The 22,835-nt window shown below is 42.3% G+C and overlaps 1 protein-coding gene and 2 long non-coding RNA genes across 4 annotated transcripts; 1 reads left to right on the forward strand and 2 right to left on the reverse strand.

Moving 5' to 3' along the window:
• The first annotated feature begins 175 nt into the window (after positions 1–175).
• LOC120669794 lies at positions 176–1,643 on the forward strand. Its single transcript, XR_005672815.1, has 2 exons — positions 176–849; positions 1,014–1,643. It is a non-coding gene; the product is annotated as an uncharacterized LOC120669794 (long non-coding RNA).
• An 11,282-nt stretch (positions 1,644–12,925) lies between these two features.
• Positions 12,926–14,952, reverse strand: LOC120669795. 2 transcript variants are annotated; one of them, XM_039949633.1, is made up of 9 exons: positions 14,637–14,952; positions 14,511–14,573; positions 14,379–14,438; positions 14,234–14,296; positions 14,034–14,129; positions 13,894–13,947; positions 13,693–13,803; positions 13,359–13,604; positions 12,926–13,264 (listed from the first exon to the last, which is right to left on the reverse strand). In XM_039949633.1, the coding sequence occupies exons 1-9, from the start codon at positions 14,637–14,639 to the stop codon at positions 13,244–13,246; spliced, it is 717 nt and encodes a 238-aa protein (XP_039805567.1). In that variant the 5' UTR covers positions 14,640–14,952; the 3' UTR covers positions 12,926–13,243. The 2 variants fall into 2 exon arrangements, with proteins under 2 accessions (XP_039805567.1, XP_039805566.1); XM_039949632.1 differs by having other exon boundaries at positions 12,926–13,604.
• Positions 14,953–16,302: 1,350 nt separating this feature from the next.
• On the reverse strand, positions 16,303–18,429 carry LOC120669796. Its single transcript, XR_005672817.1, has 4 exons — positions 18,189–18,429; positions 18,071–18,136; positions 17,859–17,986; positions 16,303–16,640 (listed from the first exon to the last, which is right to left on the reverse strand). It is a non-coding gene; the product is annotated as an uncharacterized LOC120669796 (long non-coding RNA).
• Positions 18,430–22,835: the final 4,406 nt, after the last annotated feature.

The following is a 22,835-nucleotide window of genomic DNA, read 5'->3' on the forward strand; positions in this document are numbered from 1 at the left end:
GCGGCCCGATCTTTCGAGAGGTTGGGTAAATTCGATTGGTGGAGTACGTGATGTTGGCGATCCGGCTTCTAATCAGACACGAATTCGAAGCCTGCAACCGTTACACCACCGCTCCGTTGGTTATCAACCAAGCACAACTTGATTCATCTTTAGCCACATTAGGGTTAGGGTTTTGTTTAGTTCTAGTTTTTCTTGCGATACTGAGATTGATTCGTTGTAACTGTGGCGACAAATCCTTGTACAGTGATCCAGGGCCCCCGTTCTTGATCTCCTCCACTGTGTCAATTAGTCCTTTGGAATTGAGTTCTTGAACCCCTACTTTACCTTCGCTTCATTCATACTTGCAATTTTAGATTGCATGTTTATACTTTCTTGCTTGTGTTCTTCGATTTGCTTGTAGGAAAAGCCTTCTTGGCGAGGGCAATCAAGTTGTGCTTGGTTGATAACTAACAGAGCGGTGGTGTAACGGTTGCAGGCTTCGAATTCGTGTCTGATCAGAAGCCGGATTGCCAACGTCACGTACTCCACCAATCGAATTTACCCTACCTCTCGGAAGATCGGGCCGCGTCTACACCATGTTCTCCTTTTGAGCTTCGCTGTCTTTATTATTTTCCCTACTAATATCTTGGATTGCCCGAACAAGATCTGGTCGAGGAGTCCGAAAGGAAGTACTTGGACCTCCAATCTGCAAAGGCAGTCTTTGTTGAAGAGCATGAGAAAGTGGTCCGGGAGTTGAAAGAGTTGCAGGATCGCCATCAAGAGGAGCTAAAGAAGAGATCCAAGAGTGGCATCTTGCTGAACTCCAGAAGCTCCAGGACACCAAGCGCAAGTTCCTGAAGGAGCAGAAAGGTAATCTATTCGGCTACTCTGCGGCTCTTCTTATCAAGTACTTGTTGTCATTGTGAAAGTAGTCGCGTAAGTTTTTTCTGCGTCTTGGCGAAAGCTCAAGGTGCTGATCGAATCCAAGGAAAGTTTCCTTCTTGACTTGGAACTTGATGTATATCGTTACACAGATGCCAACAAGGTGCTGTAGAAGAAGCTGAAGGATGCTGATCTTCAGATGGTGGAGTCCATGAAGAAGATTTAGGAACTATCAGCTGAAGTCAAGGACCTCAGGAAGATCCGGTATGCGGCTGGGAGTCTGATTGATTTGGTCGATCCTGTTACTGAGGACTCGGCGGTGGAGCGGTCCCTTTTGCAGGAGGCTCCTAGAGAGATGTCGGCATACATGACGGAGACCACGAAGTCGTATGTCTCGATTGCATTCGGTTGCTGAAGTCCTGATACGACGAGATTGACTTGCAGTTGCTCACCGGTGGGATGGCAGCTGACTGCTCGGACGAGCGCTTCGAGGAATACTTGAAGGAAGCCTGGTCTTTTGCTAAAAAAATGTAGATGATATTGAACAACAAGAGTAGGTCCTGTATTGTACTAAACCATTTCCTTGCTTTTAGTTGTTTTCGTCTCCAAAAATTGTTGGCTGGTTTCTCTTTTGGTTTGAGAGTAGGTCCGGTACATTTACTCGTGGGTCATGCTTAGAGTAACTGCTTTTGTAACTTATCGGTTGTGTGGCGCGTCGTGTACTTGGTTCGTGATAAGTACTCGGAGCCTACCTGATAGGGGTAGTATTGGTATTTCAACAATCTTAGGCGTGCCCGGGTGCCTTGTTCATGACAAGTACTCGGAGCCTAGTGGGAAAGAAGAGTTTAGGAACTTATTTGGCATAGACGTGCCCGGACGCCTTGTTTGTAACAGGCACTCGAAGCCTAGCCGAAGGGGGAGTTTGATAACTCGTCGGGCGTAGGCGTGTCCAGGTGCCTTGTTTATGACAAGCACTCGGAGCCTAGCCGGAGGTGGAGTTTAATAACTTGTAGGACGTAGGCGTGCCCGGGTGCCTTTCTCGTGACAAGCACTCGGAGCCTAGCCAGAGGGGGGGAAAGAGTTTGATAACTCGTCGGACGTAGGCGTGCTTGGGTGCTTTGCTCATGACAAGCAGACGGAGCCTTGCTGCAGGGGGAGTTTAATAACTTGTCGGATGTAGGCGTGCCCGGGTGCCTTGATTGTGACAAGCAATCGAAGCCTAGCCGGAGGGGGGAAAGAAAGAGTTTGATAACTCGTTGGACGTAGGCGTGCCCGGGTGCCTTGCTCGTGACAAGCACTCGCAGCCTAGTCGAAGGGGGAAGGGAGTTGAATGCTTACAATGAATTCTTAGGAACTGGACTTTATTATCTTCTGAAGTGTGTCTGTACATCCAGATGTAGATATTATTACTAAGGATAGAATCGACGTAAGTGTTCTATATTCCAAGAATTTTGGACCTCAATTCCATCTGGGTGCTGAAGGTGATATGACCCTGGCCTTGTTACTCTTGAGATTATGAATGGTCCTTCCCATCTTGAATTAAGCTTGTGAAGTCCTTCATTCTGAATGCGACACAAGACCATGTCGCTAATGGTAAAGGATCTTTGTTGCACATTTGTTGATATTTCGTAATGTCTACTTCAGAAATAAGGTCGTTCAGCCTGGTTTTGGTTAAGGCTTCAGAAATGCCCGGCATCGGCGCCAACAGATGCCTCACATTTTATATAGCAATTACTAATAACCAAACTAATGAACCATGAATTATTCTGCAAGCGGTCGGAATAACCGGCGCAATATTTTACCCAGTGAGTATACCGCGGTGTCATTTATAATTCCGCAGGGAAGGAGTCGACTAAGTTGTGTAGGTAGGCAACATGAACTTATCTCAATGGAATATTTAAATGCATAAATAGGGGTAAGATAAATATTGGATAAAGGTAGTGGGAGAAGACAAGCAACTCTTATTTCTAACAAAAGGGTAAAAGAAGGCAGGGAGCTAGGTAGAAGTTAGTTAGTTAGTCAAGTATACATGACTGAACATTACAAAAGAGATCTAGCAGCGAACCCATACCTATTCCCTGATGAATGTCCGACGACCCGACAACTACTTCATCTAAACTCCACTAGCCTTAGAACTACTCAAGAGAGAAATTGAGAGGAATGCTCTTGCTTGTCTTGCCTTCTCTACCTCATTCTTACCCCCCTCTCATATGTATAGGGGGAGCTCGATGGGTGTCTGGCACCTAGTTGGACGATGCGTGGCACCCTGAACTGACCCTAGGAAGCTGCCACAAAGCTGCCTGCAAAGGGGGTAAGGCATTGGAGCCCGGGCCCACTCGGCCGACCTTGGTGGTAGGCCGCCATGTGTCCCCTAATCACTATTCCATGTGCATGGACCTCTGGTATGTCGGTTTGGTGTTGCATGTGGGCCATTTGATCCTTGTGAGCCTGAATTCTACACTCCGATTGATCGACGATTTTTCCCGTGGATCATAAGGTCCTCATATCCTGCATTTTAGTCCCATTTTCCATCTTTGCATATTTTCTAGGGGCATAGTGGATTTCTTCTTTGTTTTAGATAAAAATGCATATGAATTATTTAAACTAAAGATTTTCTTATCAAATTGACGCTTGAAATTGGTCGTTAGCAAGCGTCAACAAGATACCCCAAGCTGTCCTTTGCTGATCCCGAGCAAAGCAGGACAAATCAGTTGTTGATCATAAAATTACTCTAAGTCATACTTATCTATCATATCAGAGTTTATAACAGAATAGCATGTCTATGTATTTGAATAAGTTGGCTCACATACCTTTGCTTTATCTTGTACTCATCCAAGGGGCTTTTAGCCTTCTCCTCGTCAAGAGCTGTTGAGAGTTAGAACAGTGAATAGAGCTATATTCCTTTATTCATAGATCAGCAATCCATCTGGAGGTTTTTCATAAAAAGGGTTTTGAAAACAAGGCAAAGTTCCCCAAATGACACTCTCGAATCACTCAATGATTATTTTCTTACTTGGGCAATAAAGCCTTTTCCTCTCCTAATAAAGGGCTTTTTGTGGAGCTCAAAAGGTAAGATAAAAGAAAGGGCATACTTGCACTTCATGTATTGTAAAGTCAAAAAGCAGATCCTTGAAGAAATCAAATCATACAAGTGTGATCAAGATCTGTAGGTGTGTATAGAATGGAATGATGGTATGACTAATTCTTTACCATGGATCATTCCTTCTCCTTTATTTTTCATGGATATGAGCTATACTCTCTTTATGTTTTTACATGCTTTGTGAGCATGTGGCATACCTTCTTTGGGCATGCATCTTTTCATTTTTTTACATGCCTTTTGGGCATGTGGCATACCTTCTTTGGGTATGCATCTTTTCATTCATTTTTTTATAGCTCATACCGTTTGTAACATGGAGAGAGTGATCATGGACCAAATAAGGAATTTTTATTGCATGGATGAATGTTGGATAATGCTAATTCCCATTTTAGGAATTTCGCACATGAAATGGATATGTACGTGATCTTGATCACAAAGTATGAAAAGACTCTTACTAGGGTCACAAAATTTGACAAAACTCAATAAAGTAACAAGCAGCATATGGATAAAAATTTGCAACACTGCTCATATGGCTCTGGTAGGTATTTATTATCATTGAGCAACTTTCCTTTATTATTTTGTTGTATTTTGCAAAATGAAAACTCCAGATTTCAAGCATCTCTTAGAAAAAAATGATCATATTGCTCCAATTACCATATCAAAACTCACAACAACCTAGACTTGGATTAAGCACATTCTATGTGGCGGAAGCATCCAAAATAAATTGGGCCCGAGTGCACTAAACATTGTTACTAGGCAACTCTGATCCAACTCGTACTACAACGGTAGTTCCTCGAGTAAAGTCTCGATTAAAGCCACACTTTCCAGGATCGAAATAGACAACACCCACACGAAGGTGAGCCCAGAGATTACAACATAGATTATTTCATACATGTCAGAGTTGTAGCAGACGATGCAGGTTTGCCTAATCTACTTCATTCTTGCTATTCTTGTGAGAAATGATATTCTTGAGAATAGGGCCCAGAGAGTGCCAATCTATGAAGGGAATTCTTCGATTCTGGGTCGGATCATGGGTCAACTTAATAATAGGCACACATCTTCACGGAGAATTCAATTTCACCGGGTCCATGTTGGAGATAGGGGCAATATCTTCTTTTCACGGGTCATAGAACCTAGGCGCGTGCGAGCAACACAAATTTATTCAAGTCTCAACATTGCAGCAGAAGAGGTAAAAGTGACATCTAGCAAAACGATGGTGCCTCGATAAAGCCCGTACGAGACATCAGTCAGTGGAAGAGGTGTCAGCACCAGCTTAGGGACCATCCCACTCAACAGATCAGCCCGGAGGCAAAGTACACGGCCAAATAAGACTCGCAATCATGTCTTCAAAGTTAGTACCTAAAAATAGTGCCACAAGCAAGGCTGAGTATACTAATACTCACTAAGGCTTACCCGCCGATGGATATACTTAGTCCATTTAACTAGACATGCAAGGCTGATTTGGCTCTGGGTTTATATTGCTGAAAAGCAACAAAGGGTAGGTCCTTAATTTCATGTTTTTATCTTTCAAATTCTATGTGGATTAACCATTCTAGGTGAGCACCTATTTCTAAACATACATGGTTGTCCAAACATTTAATCATACAACTTTAATTCTTTTCCTCGTGTCCCACTTGTTACTCTATGTGACAGAAATTATTAAGCAGTCTCAAACCGTGAGAGGCAGACGATTCGAATCGAGTTTTTTAACCTTGCATGGCAAACCCAACACACACATATGGGGAACTACGCCACCCATACGACTTTTCCCCTTTCTTTTCAGTCCATGGATCCGGGGCACTCCCCTCGACTACAAAGTACGGCTACTCTGCATCCGCATGTTGCGCTCATCTTGGACAAAGTCCAAAAGAGAGTGCAAGGTTGTTCCACTCGCTGGACCAATCAGGTACTTAAGCTTACCGATTACCATATTTCTCGGCATGTGGCTAGTACTTTAAATAGTTTAATGAAATGTGCCACACACCGCGATCTTAACCAGTTTCAACTATATCGACGAGGTATCACAACTACACAACCCCGCCCGTAGTCCTTATATTGCAACAGAAAGTAAAGTCAGTCAACTCCTATAATCTCGCGAGAGACATGAAACCACTCGACTTCTACCGTTCCTAGTTACCGGGGTAACTAGTTGACGTGAACCGGGATAACACTACATAGGATGATAGGAACCTAGGAGCATGCAACTACGGTTTCAACCAACTCCAAAGAACATAAATGCGCAAATAAAATTATTACAACAGATAACGAATAGTTAGATATAATTATGCGCGAAAATAATGGGATTGATGCACCGGGGCTTGCCTTCCTAGGCACTATCATGGACAACCTTGGGCTCTTCCGGACGTTGGTCCGGGTCTTGGTTCAATTTAGTTAGATTTAAAGAACACCCCTCAACAACAGAATCGCCGGCAGGAATTAATTCGTACTCGCCGTCGGACATATTGGTAGCCTCTGTATGAATGCAAGATGGTCTTTTTTACAACATGATATAAGTCATTTATTTCCTTCACTATAAAGTTGTAATCCAACAAATGTGCGAGTTTAGTGACGATCTTGTTTAATTCAATTTACATTTACCTTAATTCATAAAATGAGCCGGGTGGGGGGTTTTCATTTTCTACTCAATAAACATAAGGATACTTATGAAATCCAAATCAGATGCTAAGGACATGATCTGGTGCTAAAAATTTTACACAGTGCGGAACATATATTCACGAACTTATGGTAAAATTTTCAGCTAAAAACAGTAAAGAATGCAAGCATGAAAAATGATTAAAACAGAGCATGCTAGAATCAAACTAAATTTGTATAGAATGATATACTATGATTCTGAAGGTCAAAAATTTAACGTAACTCCTACACATGATATTCTTATTACTGTAAAGTTTCCAGAATTTAACTAAGCATATACCAGGAGTAACAAATTTGACAAATTAAGCATGTGCATGGCCAATTTAATTTCTACAGGTGTTTCAAAAGGTTTCTGTGTACCAAAATTTACCAGAGATAATCTTCTCCTACACATGCTTCAGCAAAAAAATATCAGCAATTATTTCAAACAATAAATTTAGCATTGCATTAACTAACATGGGCACATGCAAAATTATTTGGGCTACTTGTTATTAAGTAAATCATCTCAAAATTTCTATACAACATGATGATACAGAATCCAAGCTTTAGCATAAAAATCATAAGCATATATGGAGTATTTTGACCAGAGCTAAAATAACAAAACTAGCCATGTGATAGCATGAACAAAATGTAACTCCAGTTCTACTCATCCTCTGGATTTCAAACTTTTTGGGCAAGTTCATATGACAAAACTGAAGTACTACAAAATTTACCAGATTTTTCTAGGTACAGGAACTATTTATCACAAATAAGTGCTACTTAACATGGATTAATTCATAGAAAAAGATTCTCAGACCTAAAAATTTCCAAACTTGCGCATGAGTGAGCATTTAGCAATCCTAACACAGGGAACAAGTTTCATGCACGGCACTCAAGTAGATCTACCCGAAATAATTCCTCAAGATTATTACTACTTGATCGAGCAAGAGGTGGGGTTTCATCTAGCTAGAGTTGTCCATTGGTGCTACAAATTTTTCACAGAGCTACATTTGGCATGAGGTAACACATATCTAAAAATCAGCTAGATTTGTTGAGTAGAACTCCTAGAACATTTATCCGCTATTTATTCTTGCATTTGACTTAGAGGTAAAACTATTTAGTTTCAGCCAAAGTGGATGTTAACAAAGTTGTAGATTTTAGTTCAGAGAGTCCAAAACATTTGAATTTGCATTTTTAGGACTTTTCTATGATTTTATATCGATTTTATAAGTTCACTGATTCAAATCTAAGAAGCTCATGTACATTTGCGTTTCGACCCCTGGAAACAAGTTTTATAATTACAAATAGGTCCTTGGCCCCCGGATCTCTAGCAGAGCTCTTCTCACCGGCGTTGTTCCAACGAGGTGGGGCCTCGGCGGTGTGGTCGGGGTAGGGGAGAAGCAAGAGGGGGTCCATGCGCACCTTTTTGTGCTCAAAGTTGGGGCTGTGGTGGTCTAAAATGGCCGCTAGACATCGTGCGGTGGCGCACCGGCAGCGGAGTCGACAGCGAGGGTGCTCCTAGGGCTCAGGGTGCCGAGCTTCGAGTGCCTGAGCTGCGCGAAGGCTCGGGGAAGAGGTTGGTGCGGTCGGATTGGGAAATGTGGGTTGGGAATGAGCTCTCCACGGCGAGGTCGAGCTCGCCGGCGTTGATGGCGGTGGCGGAAGGGAAATTGCGGCGAGCGCGCGCGGGCTCGACTTGGTGGCTTATTTATAGGATAGAAGGCTTAGTAGCGAAGGAAGTGAATGAACGGAGAAGGTCTATTCGGCTTGGGAGCGCCGACTGCGAGGTGGTGGCGCGGCGGACAGCGGAGGCGGCGTGGCTGGTCGCAAGGGCGTCCAGGGCACGTGTCGTGTGGGGGAAGTGCCAGGGGTGAGTGGTTTTGGGCAAACCGTGGGCGCGTGGGCCACTTGGTCGCCCAGCTGGCGCCTGAGGACGCTCCCCCAATGTGGCCGGCATACGGCGCCATGGAATAGAGAGGAGGGAGAGAGAAAGGAGGCGCTGCGGACTTGGTTGCAATTTCCAAAAATCCAGGGACTGAACATTAAACTAAGATTTTCTCCCTCTTCCTGGACTCAACTGAAAAATTTGTGAATACCATTTTTGTTCAATTTTTCAAGATCTACAACTTTTGTTTCATGAACTTTTTTATTTGAGCTAAGGTTCGCAAACTAATTTAAATATTCCAATTTGCATAAAAGAGCTCCAAATTTGATATTGTATTGGGATGGAATTTGGCTGAAATCTATTTGAGCACATGTTACTAAAGGTACTAGTTTTTAGCCACATTTATTTTTGTGACTTTCTTGGAATTTGTTTTAAATTTGATACATTTTTATTTAGCCCCTTTACATGAATTACTTACATTGGGAAATTAAGTTTAAATTCAAATGAGTTGACTCCCTTAATTATTTGCTCTCACTACTATGGTGCAATTAAATTGAGTTGGCTTAATTAGGCCTTTTAGACACCTAGGGTGTCACATTCTACCCAGAGGATTGACAGGTTTTTAGCAAAAAGTTTATCAAGCCAACCAACTCAAATTTAAGAAAGCTTGTAAAGTTATAAACTAGACCGATAAAACAAGCAAAACAGAGCAAATTTTCATCCTTTCAACTCTAAAGAGGTTTAAACAGATCATAAGCATATGATAAAAAGGGAAATAAAATTTTAATTTTATTATTTTATTTTGACTATAAAAAGCAGTAAAGAATAATTGACTTGAAGGAGGGAACCTCCCCCAAGCTAGCTCTTGGTTTAGGGTCCGATGAGCAGGACCTTTCTCTATACCTGGTTAGGTTGAGGTCAACTCGTACATACCTGGAGAAGTGGTGGTGGACGACGACGTCTTCTTCTTGCGCCACGCCTTTTTGGTCTTCTTGGGTGTTGTAGGCGGCGCGCGAGAGAGATCTTGGGACGGTTGGCTGTAGGTCTTCCAAGCTGCCTCTTTTGTTGATTCATGAATCTCTCCTTCCTCCCATTCTGGCTAGGTTGGAGGCTCATGAATTTCCCAATCTTCCCAGGCTAGTTTTGTCGGAGGCTCATGGATCTCCCAATCTTCCTAGCCGGGTTCAGCATACAACTCATCTCTCTTGCCATCCTCATGAATTAGGTGCAGTTCTTGTTTCTTGTTTTGGAACCTGAATTTCATGGTCTTTCCCATGATGAGAAGGCTGATCCTTCTAGTTCCAACATCAATGATAGCTCTGGCATCTCTCAGAAATGGTCGCCCAAGAATGAGAGATATCCCCAGATCTCCTTCCATGTCGAGGATCACAAAGTCCGCAATGATGAAAGTATCTTTGACTTGCACTATAAGATTATGAACAATAACCTGCGGGTACCGTATGGTGAAGTCAGCCAGTTGAACACACATCATGGTAGAGGAAAGAGCAAGATAACTGGCTTCTCGAATGTGGCCTTTGGCATAATGTTGACACATGCTCGAAGTAACAGTCGTAGATCGAGCAACTGATCATCGGTGTCCCGATGTCTCCTCCGACTGATGCTGCTAATTCTCCCCACGATCGTCTCTTGGGTTGTGTGAGGTCCTCTATATAACTGGAGTGGGATGTCTTCCGTGGCGGCTTCCCCCATCTCGGAGTTACTACATCGACACTTTCTAAGGTGGACTCTAGTTGTCTAGGAATAGCAGGAGTAGCAACGGCCAACTGAGCTAGTTGAGTCTCAAGCTTTTTGTTGAAACTAAGCTAGTTCTTGATGGCTGATGGACATCCAGATTGGCCTGAATGGTCTCCAAGGATTTGTCATTGGCAGCCAGCTTCTTCTGGATTGTGTCATTGATCTTTGCCTGATCATAGACTAAATCCCTGAAGGTAAGCTGATTGGGGTTGAAATTTGTATTTCCATTGCCTCCTTGATAAAATGGGCGTGGTTGATTCCACCCCTGACCTCCTTGTGGACGAAACCCATTGTTGTTGAGAAATATAGCTTCGTCTTGGGTTTTCGGGCAGTCATTGCCTAAATTTCAGGTGTTTCCACAGACCTCGCATGTCATGTGAGCATCCAATACTTGAAGTGTATGCATCTGAGCCTTATCTTGTGGATACCCCTCAAATTTGTTGAGGAGGAGATCAATCTTGGCAGCTAGCATGTCGGCTTTCTTGACGGAATGCATGCCTCGCTGATGTGATTGGAGTCGGTCATCACTCCAACCTTGGTTGGAAACCATCTTCTCTACTAATGATGTAGCTCTTTCAGTGGTCATAGAGAAGGAGGCTTCACTAGCACCAGCTGCAAAGCTCCAGGAATTGCTGAAGGTGAGCGCTGGCATCCTTATTGGCCTTGCCACAGAAAGGGCGGGCCCGCACCATCGTAATTAAGCCCGTCTTGATCTCAAAATTTTCTCCTCCAGTACTAACATCAGGCCCAACAGGGACATTTGTAAGGATCACCGGGGTGTCCGACCCTAGAGGGGGAGGGGGGTGAATAGGGTCGCTAATCGCTTTTTAACCTAGGGCTCAAACTACTTGCATAAGATAAACCTAACACGTCCTACGCATGCTAGTTATGACTAAGGTTTATCTATGCTACTCTCTACTTACCCCTAAAAAGACTTGCAACCTAGCTAATCCTAAACAAACTTAACTAGGAAAGTAAAGGTATGCGAGGTAGAGTAAGTGCGGAAACGTAATGCGGTAAGTAAAGAGGTAAGTGCAAGAGGGATGCAAACTCCCGAGTAGACACGGTCATGTAATGTGGTTCGGCATAAACGCCTACGTCCACGGGACACCGAGGCTCTTCTGATCACCGTCTTGCACTACGCCACCAATGGCGATGCCGGCAAGCAAAGGCAAGTGCCCACAAGACACCGAGTCTCGTGCACCGCCACCGTCTCTCTCGGTCACCCGGCCGAAATCCACTACGGAGCTTCTCCACCAAGGAGGGGGCCTCCTCTTCCCCCGCACAAAGTGTCGTTGCCACTCCACACCAAGACGGAGGGTCACACGACGGATCACAAGTTGCTTGCCGCAGTAAGACTTCTCTCAAGGGAGCTCTCGCAAGAACTAATCCCTATTACAAGCACTAAGCACTCTCACAAGTGTGCTTAAGCTTATATGATATACAATGAAGCTCTGTGGTGGTTGGAGATGATCTTTAGCTCTTGTATACTTCCTTGAACTCCAGCACTCTCAAATGACCCGGCCTTGGGGGTATATATAGGCAGCACAAGCAAATATAGCCGTTGGAGAAAAGCTGCCAGAAAACTGCGTAACGCCGGTTAATCCGACGTACCCCAAAAGCCATCATCGGTTTAACCGGTGTATGTAAACTGCTACGTGAAAAACTAGCCGTTAGCAATTAACCGGTGTATCGCCGGTTTAACCGATGCAATCAACCGGTGTATGTAAAATTGGCGTCGGTTTAACCGGTGATTGTTACTTCTTCACGTTCCTCCAAAAACCACCTCTCTGGACAACTGAACCGATGCAATTGACCGATGCATCGTCGGTTCAACCGGTGTATGTAATTTCCTCGGTCTTCATCTGCCAATGCACCGACGTATACATTTTCTTCAACGTCGGTTAATCCGGTGTTAAACCCTAGCCCGCAGACCTTCTCTGTGATTGCACCGGTGAGTTCATTTTGCCCTACGTCGGCTTAACCGATGATAGCAAAATGCCTCAATTCTTGTCCCTTGGACCGCGGAACCCCCATAGGGGCGGCCCTTCGGGCCTAGCTACGCCTATCTTCTCTTTGTCATCACTTGAACCTAAAAGTCTGGGAATGTTCATCTTAACAATCATATTAGTCCAAGTGTTGTGTGTGTCATCAATCGCCAAAACATTATATTGAAATATGGCATGAGAGGCCATTTTCGCTACAACATTGTTGGTAGAAGGAGCAGAGAAATCCCGAAGAGTCTTCTGAGCCATGGAGTTAGAAGCAGATGGCGCACTAATGACTGGTTCTGATGCCGAGAGTGTACGCTGAGGAGGTATGACACGAGGCCGAACTCTTCTTAAGAGCGACTCTGGATTCTGCATGAAGTTTTGCGGCAGATCAAAACCGGTCATACACTACCCTATTTTCATCACAACAAAGGAGAAAACAAGCCAAGTTAGCCTGTTTAGCAAATGAATATTCCATTTCCTTTTGTTCATGACCTTGCCTACACAATTAAGCTATGCCTTCCCCGGCAACAACGCCAAAAATGCTTGTTGGTATTTCGAAATGTCAACTTCAGAAACAAGGTTTTTCAGCTTGGTTTCGATAAAGGCTTCAGAAATGCCCAGCATCGGCGCCAACAAATGCCTCGACATTTTATATAGCAATTACTGATAACCAAACTAATGAAACATGAATCATTCCGCAAGTGGACGAAATAACTGGTGCAGCATTTTACCCAGTGAGTATACCGGGGTGTCATTTATAATTCCACAAGGAAGGCGGCGACTGTCAGACCCGGGGCAGTGGGACTGCTTATAGGCATTGAATGTTCTAGAGTAAGGGATAGCACATTATTGTACCTTACCTCTCTTGTAACTACCCGAATAGGCGTAGAACTAGCTGCAGTACAAGGAAACTATCCAACCATATGATTCTAAAGAGCAAATGTGCCACAAGTAATTAATCATCACTAGAAGTCTATGCCACGACATATATAGTATTCTCAACATCTAGTGCTTCGTGATTCAACCATTGATCATTTCAACCTGCATAGTGCAGTGGAGTTGTAAAATTAATCACTTGAACATGCATGAGGTAGCTAGCTAACACTACATATGAAGAAAGATAACTGTAACATACACAAATCAAAGGCCAAGCAATTGGCACTCCTTTGGCATGGGCATCACCAATGGTTCTAAAGCCGGTCATGGGCCTCACTAATAGCTCCTCTTGTACAGTAGGGTGATTGATACGCACTTTGTAGAATTGCTTTCCTATCTCAACTCCACCAGCTTGTGCTTTTGGACTAGAGCTCAGAAGGGTTGCATAGGCCACAATTGTCTTATTTGGATAGTTTGAAGTCTTAAGTAGCACAGTTGATCCAACCTACATTGAATTAACATAATCATTCAATGACCAACCAAGAATCAGTTGAGGTAACAAAATCAGAATACTTTTCACTATGCTTGTCCACCTTGATTGGAGGTTGCTTGTCCACCTTATAGCCTGCACCCTTATCTAGTGTGAGCACTTGTCGTGTCATGGCTGTAGTATCTCGGAGCACTCCTTGTTGATTCTTAGTCAGCTGAAATGAGATGTGAAATAGTCACAAAACCATGCTGAGTATTGAAAAATATATTGCTGAAATAGATGGAGAAGCCTGATTCCTAAGTACCTTCATTTTCTTTATTATTCTACCATCAGTTGGATTCCTTTTACGGGCATCAAGCTGAAATGAAGTGAAATTATTATTATATTCTGATACAGATTGCAACTTGCTTTCCATGACTAATATCCATGACTGAAACAACATACCTTTTGTTGAGTAGATTGATTAGTAGAGAATTGTGGGGATGATGGTTCTGCTCCTTGATATGATACTTCCTTGTAAATAGGATCTTCTTGACAATGCTTCCAAAATAAATACAAGTAATTTAAAACATGAGACCCATGTAAAAACATATAAGCAACTCAGAGTATAGTGTCGTTAAAAGACAAGAAAAAATCATGATAACCTTTTCATTGGACAGGAATAAGTCATCATCCCCATTGTTTTCAGACTCACATGAATTTTTGTTCTAACAAATAGAATAAGATGAATAGCCAGAGTTATTATAATGTGGAGATGAAATGTAATACTTGTACAGTACTGGGATTTACCAATTCATTGCTTTGTTTATTGAAAAGGTCCCCACAATTTGGCAATGCACATTGAACTCTCTGCAAATTTCAAACAATATTCAAGCTAAAAAACAACTAAGTTATGTGAAATTATGAAAATAAAGAAAATACCTTTCTGTTAGAATGCACTACATGGCTCTTGATGTTGCCAGGATTTGTGGGTACCAAGTTATCCTAAAACAGAATACAGAGATTAAGTAACAATTCAATGTAGGGCTAAAAAAAAGGCATTGATACCATTGCTGGTTCTTCACTCTAATGTTTGTTCTTGTGTATGAGTTCATCAATAACTTTGTCTTGCTTTCTTGCATGCTCCTTGAGTTGCTTTATTTCTTCTAGCATATGAGTCTCCACATCTGATGATGATCCATCTACTGTAATTATATTTATGTCCTTGAAATGCCGTGTTGTTCGACCATAGACTTGTTTAGGAACTGGGAGCAATCCCATGCCATGAACTTGTCCAGGTTTCTCTTCTCCCAACACCTGATGTAATGCATCACCTTCCCATGCCACTTTCCCTTCAGTATTTTGTGCCAACTCTGGTTGTTTATCTATGATTTTTTTCTAACTGAACCTACATATAAAAAATACAAATATATAAAATTGTTTTTTTATATAAATTAAAACAATCTGAAAATTGGAAACATGATGCTCATATCATTGTGCATAAATAGCATACCGCAGCAGTAGCCTCATTTGTCCCCTGGACCCTTTTCCTGTGAGTTGCTAAGTAAACCTGAGCTCTATGTGGTTGTTTTTTTTCGGGATCTGCTTGTATCTAAAAATAATACCAATACAACAATGGTGAGAAAGATATACTACTGAGAAGTATTGATCTACCAATAGGGCTCACCAAATCTTCAGACCAATGAGCATAGCTCTTTGTACCCGCAGTATGTGCTATCTTTTTCATTTCACAACTTATTTTGTTCTTCTCACTAAGGGCCTGTAGCAGCAGTAAATGAGTTATATATTGAAAGTTGTCTATTAAAAAAGATATTAGAATAAACATTCATGCGATATTCCTACCTTTCCTTCCACAGACTTCCAATATCTTATTAGATTATCCCATTGGTCTTGATCAACATCATGTGGACAGAGCTTGTACAAATAGGATCTTTTCTTCTTTGGGTTAAATAGTCTCTTTTTTAATGTTGTCTTGTATTTTCTCCAATCGATTTCAAAATCCAATTCTCACATGTACGAGGATACAAAAACTTTGTCTACAATCAGATTGAGAAAATGAGTTATTTTCCTCCTCATGTACTTATAGAGTTCATAAAAGAATATCTTGTGAAATCTTACAAACCTATAGTGGGGATTTCCCCTGCTGTTTCTTTTTTTTAAAAAATAAACTTGCGAACCTGAATGAGCTGAAGCATGGTTGCAGCATTATCCTTTTTGACCTTTCTCCAATCTTTGATATCTACAGGACAATAACCACCATTTCGTGCTACAGTGCCTAAAAATTGCTCTAGCAGACCACCTTCTTTTCCAATCGGCTGACCAAGCTTGTTGCATTTTACTACTATTCGTTTCCCTTCTTGCAGATTCCAAACTTGTGTCAAAACAGTCCCCTTTCGCATATGTAATTCATCACCATCCCCTACAGAAAATAAACAGACAGTAGTAATGCAGCCCACAATATTTGTATTACAATATATTGCAACTACACCTATACCTGATGGTTCTTGGATGTCATCATCATGTTGTTGGTCAATATCATTGGCATATTTTGATTTAGTTTGAATAACATGCAGACACTCCTTGCTCTTTGCACCACTTTTTCCTATGAATAAATGTGGGGCCAAACAATTATCAAGCATTAAAAAAATATAACATCATTTGGTAAGTTATACTTGCAGACAAATCGAAATGAGTAAATGTGAGTTGTGTCATACTCCTTTTAGTTTTAGTTGGTGCGGACTTGGTTGATGCTTTCTTCGACTTAGATGCCATAATGGCCATTCTCTGTTTTGTCACAAACAAGCTAACTTCCTTTGTGGTCTCATTGTCTTTAAGCATTTCCATGACATCATTCTATAGCAACCAAACTATCTCTTCTCTTGTAATACAAATAATCGATGGATGTGTACCCATTGTCTTTGACAAACTCCATCAAGTTGAAGAAACATATCATATCCTTGTCCATTTCCCTTTGCACATGTTCCTGTCCTGGAGCTGCCCCCTCGCATTCAAGATGGAGAGTCCAAACATCCGAAGCCATGGTAGCGCAATCTAGTTAAAATTGAACACGAAGATCAGATAATATGGTTAGTGAAATCTGACTAACTAAAATTGATAATTCTTTTTTTAGATTTGGATGTAATCTGAAAATTAACTATCAAAATAAATGAAGTACTTCGTTCAGATTTGGATCCTTTATCTCCTACACCAGACTTGCTCGGAAACTTGATGTATCAATGAAAGAAAAGATTGGTGAAAGTTTGAAACAGCAAGATGCATTTTTGTGGGCAACTGCATAATACAGATTTCTTTAGATTTTGTACCAAAACAAAGAAGATTAAAAAATATATATATAACAGATGTTCTATTATAGTACATAGGACACCTGTCAAGTAGAAACTATTTTCTTGAAAAAGGCACACTATACAAAGCAAAGCATTTTGATTGGTATGCTTTATTGATTTCAATTGTCAATGTTATCTGTGCAAAACAAAATTGGCATTTCTTTGTTCTAATTTCAGTGTAGATAAGAAGTACTTGGGGCCAATTCATCCTCCATAGATGAAGCCTGATCAGATTATTTCAGTAGTTCAACTACAATGAAGCGGACTGTGGAAGCTACTACAAGTTTCTTTCTTTTCTGCGCAAATCATTGTGGAAACTAATGAGGCAGAACAACCTACCATATGACTATTTTTCCATGATCTTCTATGTCCATGCAATCTAACAACTTCAGTTTTGAAACCAATGATAGCTTTTTAGCTTACAGACAATTGATTTACAGACAATCTAACAACTTCCTGTTTTGAATAATTGGAATAGTATTTTTGAATATGACTTACCGGAAGGGATGATATACGCCCTATGATTTTAGTGCCTCCAGGTAAAAACAAATTATATCAAATATTGATGCATATAGCTCTGCTCCAAATATGGTACTGATTTAATTATGTGTATTGGATATGCTCATTTATATGCTAATATCTAGCTATGCAGTCTGCACATGCAATTCTACAAGGATTATAAATATTGGATATGCACATTTATAAAATGGCTAAAGGATTAAGGACTCCCCATCATGCTCTACAGGACTCCACATTCTTTTTTACTTACGATGCAGATAATTGATCTTTAAGCAATAACGGTTTATAGTTGATGCCTTATTGGAATCCTCATTTGCTCGCTTATTATGTGAATATCACTTCTTAGTCTGATAATCAGCATTTAGGCACTAACAATTATGCAAATGCTCCATAGTAGATTTCTTACCGGGGGTTTGTAATTTTGGGGTGCAGAGGACTTGACTTGTTAGCTCTGAACTTGCACTGTAACTTTTCAAAATGCTGAATAAGCTAAGAATGCATTGTCTTTGGTCACTATCTCCCTTGCAGTTACATCTTCAGGAGACATGCTAGATATTAAATTTTGAGGATGCATGTAACGACTAGCCATCCAATTGAGAAGGGCTAGGGATTGCATACCGGTGGGGAAGATGCCACTGATCGTCAGACGACCTGACTGCCTGCTGAACCTGGGGGAATTGAAAGCTAATACATCAAGAGCAGCATGACCAGATCCGATGGAAAATCTGGTACTCACCTTCAGAGGGGAATGGAGTCGGAGTGAGGCATCACAGGGGAGAGGGGATCAGAGTCCGAGAGAGGAGGTGTCGCAAGGGAGATGTGAGTCCGAGGGGGGAGTGGGGTGGGGCGCAGGGGAGATGGGAGTCCGAGGGAGGAGGGGTCGCAGGGGAGATCGGAGAGCTGGGAGTCGAACTGCCTCCCTTGAGAATCGGTCAAAATATTTTGTTCTGGTGTTTTTGGTGGCGGGAATTTTTGGTGGGAACCAATTCCGTGGAAAAATTAGTGTGAACCAACCACATTGAGAAGTAAAAAACTTTAACACAAAGGCTGCATGCAAAAAGGCACGAGCGTAATCAAATTTTACACACACTTTGTGAATGTTCATGTATAGTAAAAGTATTATTTCATTAAAAAGTCTTTATGAAAGGATCCACACTATTTTTTGGGCACGGATTGTATGAGATCCTATATTTTTAAAAATCTAGATTTTTGTGGTGACCGGCACGGCGGTGACCGGCCGCACGCTCATCCTGCTGACTACGCCCAAGTGCACAGGGACCCACGCCGGGGTACTCAAGGACCCACACACTCGGTCCACCGATCGTGCCTTGGTGTGATGGGATCCGTGCATAGTTGGGGATGGGTCGTAATGGCGGCCCGAGTGACCACACGTCGGTCGTGTTGGGACTAGTGGTAGTAGCCGGGGACGGGTGACGCCGACGTGGCCGCACGAATGGAATAATGGGGAACATAGGATCCCAGCTCCTATGTTTATAGCCGTTCATCAAGACAGTGGATCTGCGACATGTGGAGGAGGAGGAGGCAAGACTATGGAGAGAAAAATAGAAAGATTAAAAAACTCAACTATGTTTATTATTCAGATCGAACGGCTGCGCAAATAGGAGCCGCGGAACATGAGTTCCCAATTGATTTAGTGTGGCGGGGCTAGACGCGGTGCACCTGGCAATCACACCCAGGGATTGGGACAAAGCCAGGGTCGGCTTAGGAGAGAGTGTGTGTGGGGTGGGGGGGGGGGGGTGTGCAGCCAGTGCAACTGCCGGGGCCACGGAGATGGGGTCCAGACCATATACTCCCTCTGTCCTGTTTTAAATGTCGTTGAAGCGATAGTACGATGTCCTGAAATAATAGTCGTCGCCTATGAGCATAGTGTACGTCCGTAGCTCTAGCCTGTACCACAACCATCGTTGTCGATAAAGCAGTGTTGTCCCTCCCCTCCCTCGTAGTCTCAACACCACACACAAAAAAAGAAAAGAACGTCATTCATTCGTACGTTGATGAGGACATGCCCCTAGAGGCTACTCAAGTTACACATAAACATGTTTATGATGGACCAATTACACGAAGCCGTGCAAAACTACTCCAAAAAGAGGTGAGCTCATTCCTATCTAAAACTAACTTCAATATATTTGAGGATGTTATACTGCCTAAATGTTCTACTTTGATTCTACTTAGACATGTACATAAAGAAGATTGAAACATCAAGCAATTAGGCAACCAATACACGTCAACCAATTCGGACCAGTCCGAACCAGGTCGGACCGCCAGATCGGACCAACCAGATCGGACCGCCAGATCGGACCAACCAGTTCGGACCGCCAGATCGGACCAACCAGATCGGACCAGCCAGTTCGGACCACCAAAAGAAATGTCTCCTAATTCCTGCAACATCTGAAGGCCCATGAGTACCCGTTGGAAATCTTATGAAGTCTACTTTCCAACCCAACAAGTTTCACGTCATTTAGACTTCCCAATAAGGATTTATGATCGAATCATTGAAGACTGCTCAGAATGTCAAGAGTCTGCCTAAGGATTTATCTTGCTCAACTTAGCGTGCAAGACTGTACCATTCTACAATGTCTCATGGTGCATGCCACACATGGCTGCAAAGCTTATCAAGTCTAGTTTCACACCCAACAAACGACTTATCATTTCGACTTCCGAGTAGGGAGAAATGGTCATTTTACTAAAGACTGCGCAGAAGCCCCGGAGACGCGCGGGATTGAAGACCATCTCGTGAATGATTCACATGTTGGCCTTCCATCTTCCAACGTGGAGATTTCAGTTCATACCTATCTAGGACGGTTGTTCCTAGTATAAATATCCCCTATGTGCACTCAGAAAAGAACTTTTGATCATTTGATAAACCGATATGGTATTCCAGCTGATTTGCTGATGAGTGTCTTACATCTTTGTTCTTGCGAGTTTTTCTTGGACTTGTGAGGAAGATCTCTCTGAGGTCCCCTACTTCGTGCTTAACAGTTGCCAGTTCGACTGCGCCGTTTTGTGTGGATTAGTCCCGGTTTGTGGTTCTGCAATCGTTCAGAGATCGAGTCGAAGTCCTCAAGGTTCCGGTGCCTCTCTCCCCGTCGCTTGGTCGCATCCAACCTTGGCAGGTATAAAGCTATTTACCCGCTATTCGCAGGAAAGTTATCCTTGTTCTTGAACCTACTGTCGTGAAGATCAGGCCATCCTTGTGCTGAATCATATCGGCACCTATCATGTGGTAATCAGAGCTATTATTGTCACGGTAGGTTTGTTTATCATCCACTTATCTATCATTTGTTTACCATCTATTACTGTTTTCATCCATCATATATATATATTTGTTTTACCATATCCTATAGTCCACAGAAAAGCCATACAAAAAAAATCCTATAGCCTTTTGTTGGTACTGATTATCTTGTGTTGTTTGCACTCATCTTGTTGCTTGCTACTCACCATCGTTGTTCTTCCACCGTACTCTTGTTAATTTTTTTCCCACCCACCCTCCTCATATACTATCTTGTGTATGCTGAAAAAAAGAAAGAAAAAAAAGAGAAAGGAAAAAAAGGGAGATAAGAAAGAAAGAGTTGAAAAAAGTAAAAAAAAGAAGAAGTTGAAAGGGGTTATATTGTGAATTCTGTAGCTGCAAATTTAATTTCAGATTTTCAAGTTTGTGGTGTCAGTGACAGCAACATTTGCATCTTTTTGAGGGCTTACACACTTGAATTTTCAGTACCATAAGCCTCCCTTGAATAGCCACCTATAGCTCCACAAAACCTGAAACCGGACCTCTCGTCTTGTATCCTTTCGATCGCTTAATCACAGTTACAGTACTTCCACATTAGCACACTCGTATTCCTTGAGAATGAGTAAGAACATTGGTAAGTAAGAGGTGAGATTGTGTGACTCCACAAATTTTACCTATTCCACTTTCCATTGCATTTTTCTAACATGGCAGGATCTGATTCGAGTGTTCGTGGTGGTCATCACGGTGAGCAAGAACTTCCTAATGCACGGGCTGAGCTACACCAACTACAAAACTCATTGTTGGAGGCCATGGAGAGGATGTTCAATGAACGTCTTCCCGCAGCTGGTGGTCGAGGTCCACATCAAGAAGAATCTAGAGATGAAAATTCTGGTTTTGGTAATGGATTTCATGACCGTTTCGGCAATGGTCATGGTGGTCGTGGTGGTGGACGGCGTGCTGATTTTCGTGATCAGCGTGGAGGAGGACATGGACATGATCGTCATGTGCATTTTGATGATGAAAATTCAGGTTTTGGGGATGGATTTCATGATGATTTCAGAGGTCATGGTGGTGGTAGGTGTGCTGGTCACAATGATTGGCGTGTTGGAGGAGAACGCAGACATGGTCGTCGTGTTCACTTTGATGATGAAGAGGAAATTCATAGTGGATCTGAAAATGGGGAATATGATGATAATGACAACCGTTTTGCTGACCATGGGTGTTTTGGACAGCATCGTGATCGCCGTTGAGGTGCTGGTCATGATGGAGGACATCATCGTGGTCGTCACAATAGGGATGATCCGGATAGCATTGCTCGAGTCAAGTTGAGTGTCCTCAGTGGTAGAGAAGATGCAGATGCATATCTTGAGTGGGAAGAGCAATGTGATCAGATTTTCAGAGTGCATAATCTCTCTAATCAGAGATGTATAAATCTTGCTTCCGTTGAGTTCTCTGGTTATGCTCTCACTTGGTGGAATCAAATTCAAGAAAATCAGCTTGTGTTGGGACACGATCATATCAACACATGGGATGAGATGAAGAGAGTGATGAGAAGACGATTTGTGCCATCAAGCTATTATCGTGACCTTCGCAATAGGTTACAAGCATTGAGACAAGGATCAAAATCAGTTGATGATTATTTTAAGGAGATGGAGTTGCTCTTGGTGAGATATGGAATTAGAGAAGATGAAGAATCAAAAATGGCAAGATTTTTGAATGGTCCCAATGAAGAAATTTCAGGTTTTGTTGAGATGTTTCCATATAATAACTTGCAAGCTCTTGTGAAGCAAGCCATGCGCACTGAGAGAAAAATTCAGCAAGAGGGCTGACGGAGGTCATATGGTAGTCAATATATTTCAGCTCCATGGCGTCGACAACCTACTCCATCTATTGGTGCTGCAAAGATGGCGGTTTCTACTGCATCTTCACCTGCAATTCAGCAAGAAAAACGATGTTCTAGTACAAGTACAGCAGCCCCCTCTGTTGCATCAGCTACTGCATCATCTTCACATAGCCGAAGCATTGTTTGTCACAAGTGTCAAGGTCGTGGACATGTTGCTGCTCAATGTCCTAGTCGAAGAACCATGGTTGTAAATGAGCTTGGTGAATGGGAATCTGAAAGTGAAGAAGAAG

The sequence above is a fragment of the Panicum virgatum genome, chromosome 4N (genome assembly GCF_016808335.1).
Source record: "Panicum virgatum strain AP13 chromosome 4N, P.virgatum_v5, whole genome shotgun sequence".
NCBI classification, from domain to species: Eukaryota; Viridiplantae; Streptophyta; class Magnoliopsida; order Poales; family Poaceae; genus Panicum; species Panicum virgatum.

What these genes read in the sequence shown, in the direction of transcription:
- LOC120669795 (XM_039949632.1), bottom strand. An exon ending in ATCAATCTACTCAACAAAAG is followed by an intron (nt 13,948 to 14,033) that starts GTATGTTGTTTC and finishes ACTTCATTTCAG; the next exon opens with CTTGATGCCCGTAAAAGGAA. An exon ending in ACAAGCAACCTCCAATCAAG is followed by an intron (nt 13,605 to 13,692) that starts GTGGACAAGCAT and finishes AATTCAATGTAG; the next exon opens with GTTGGATCAACTGTGCTACT.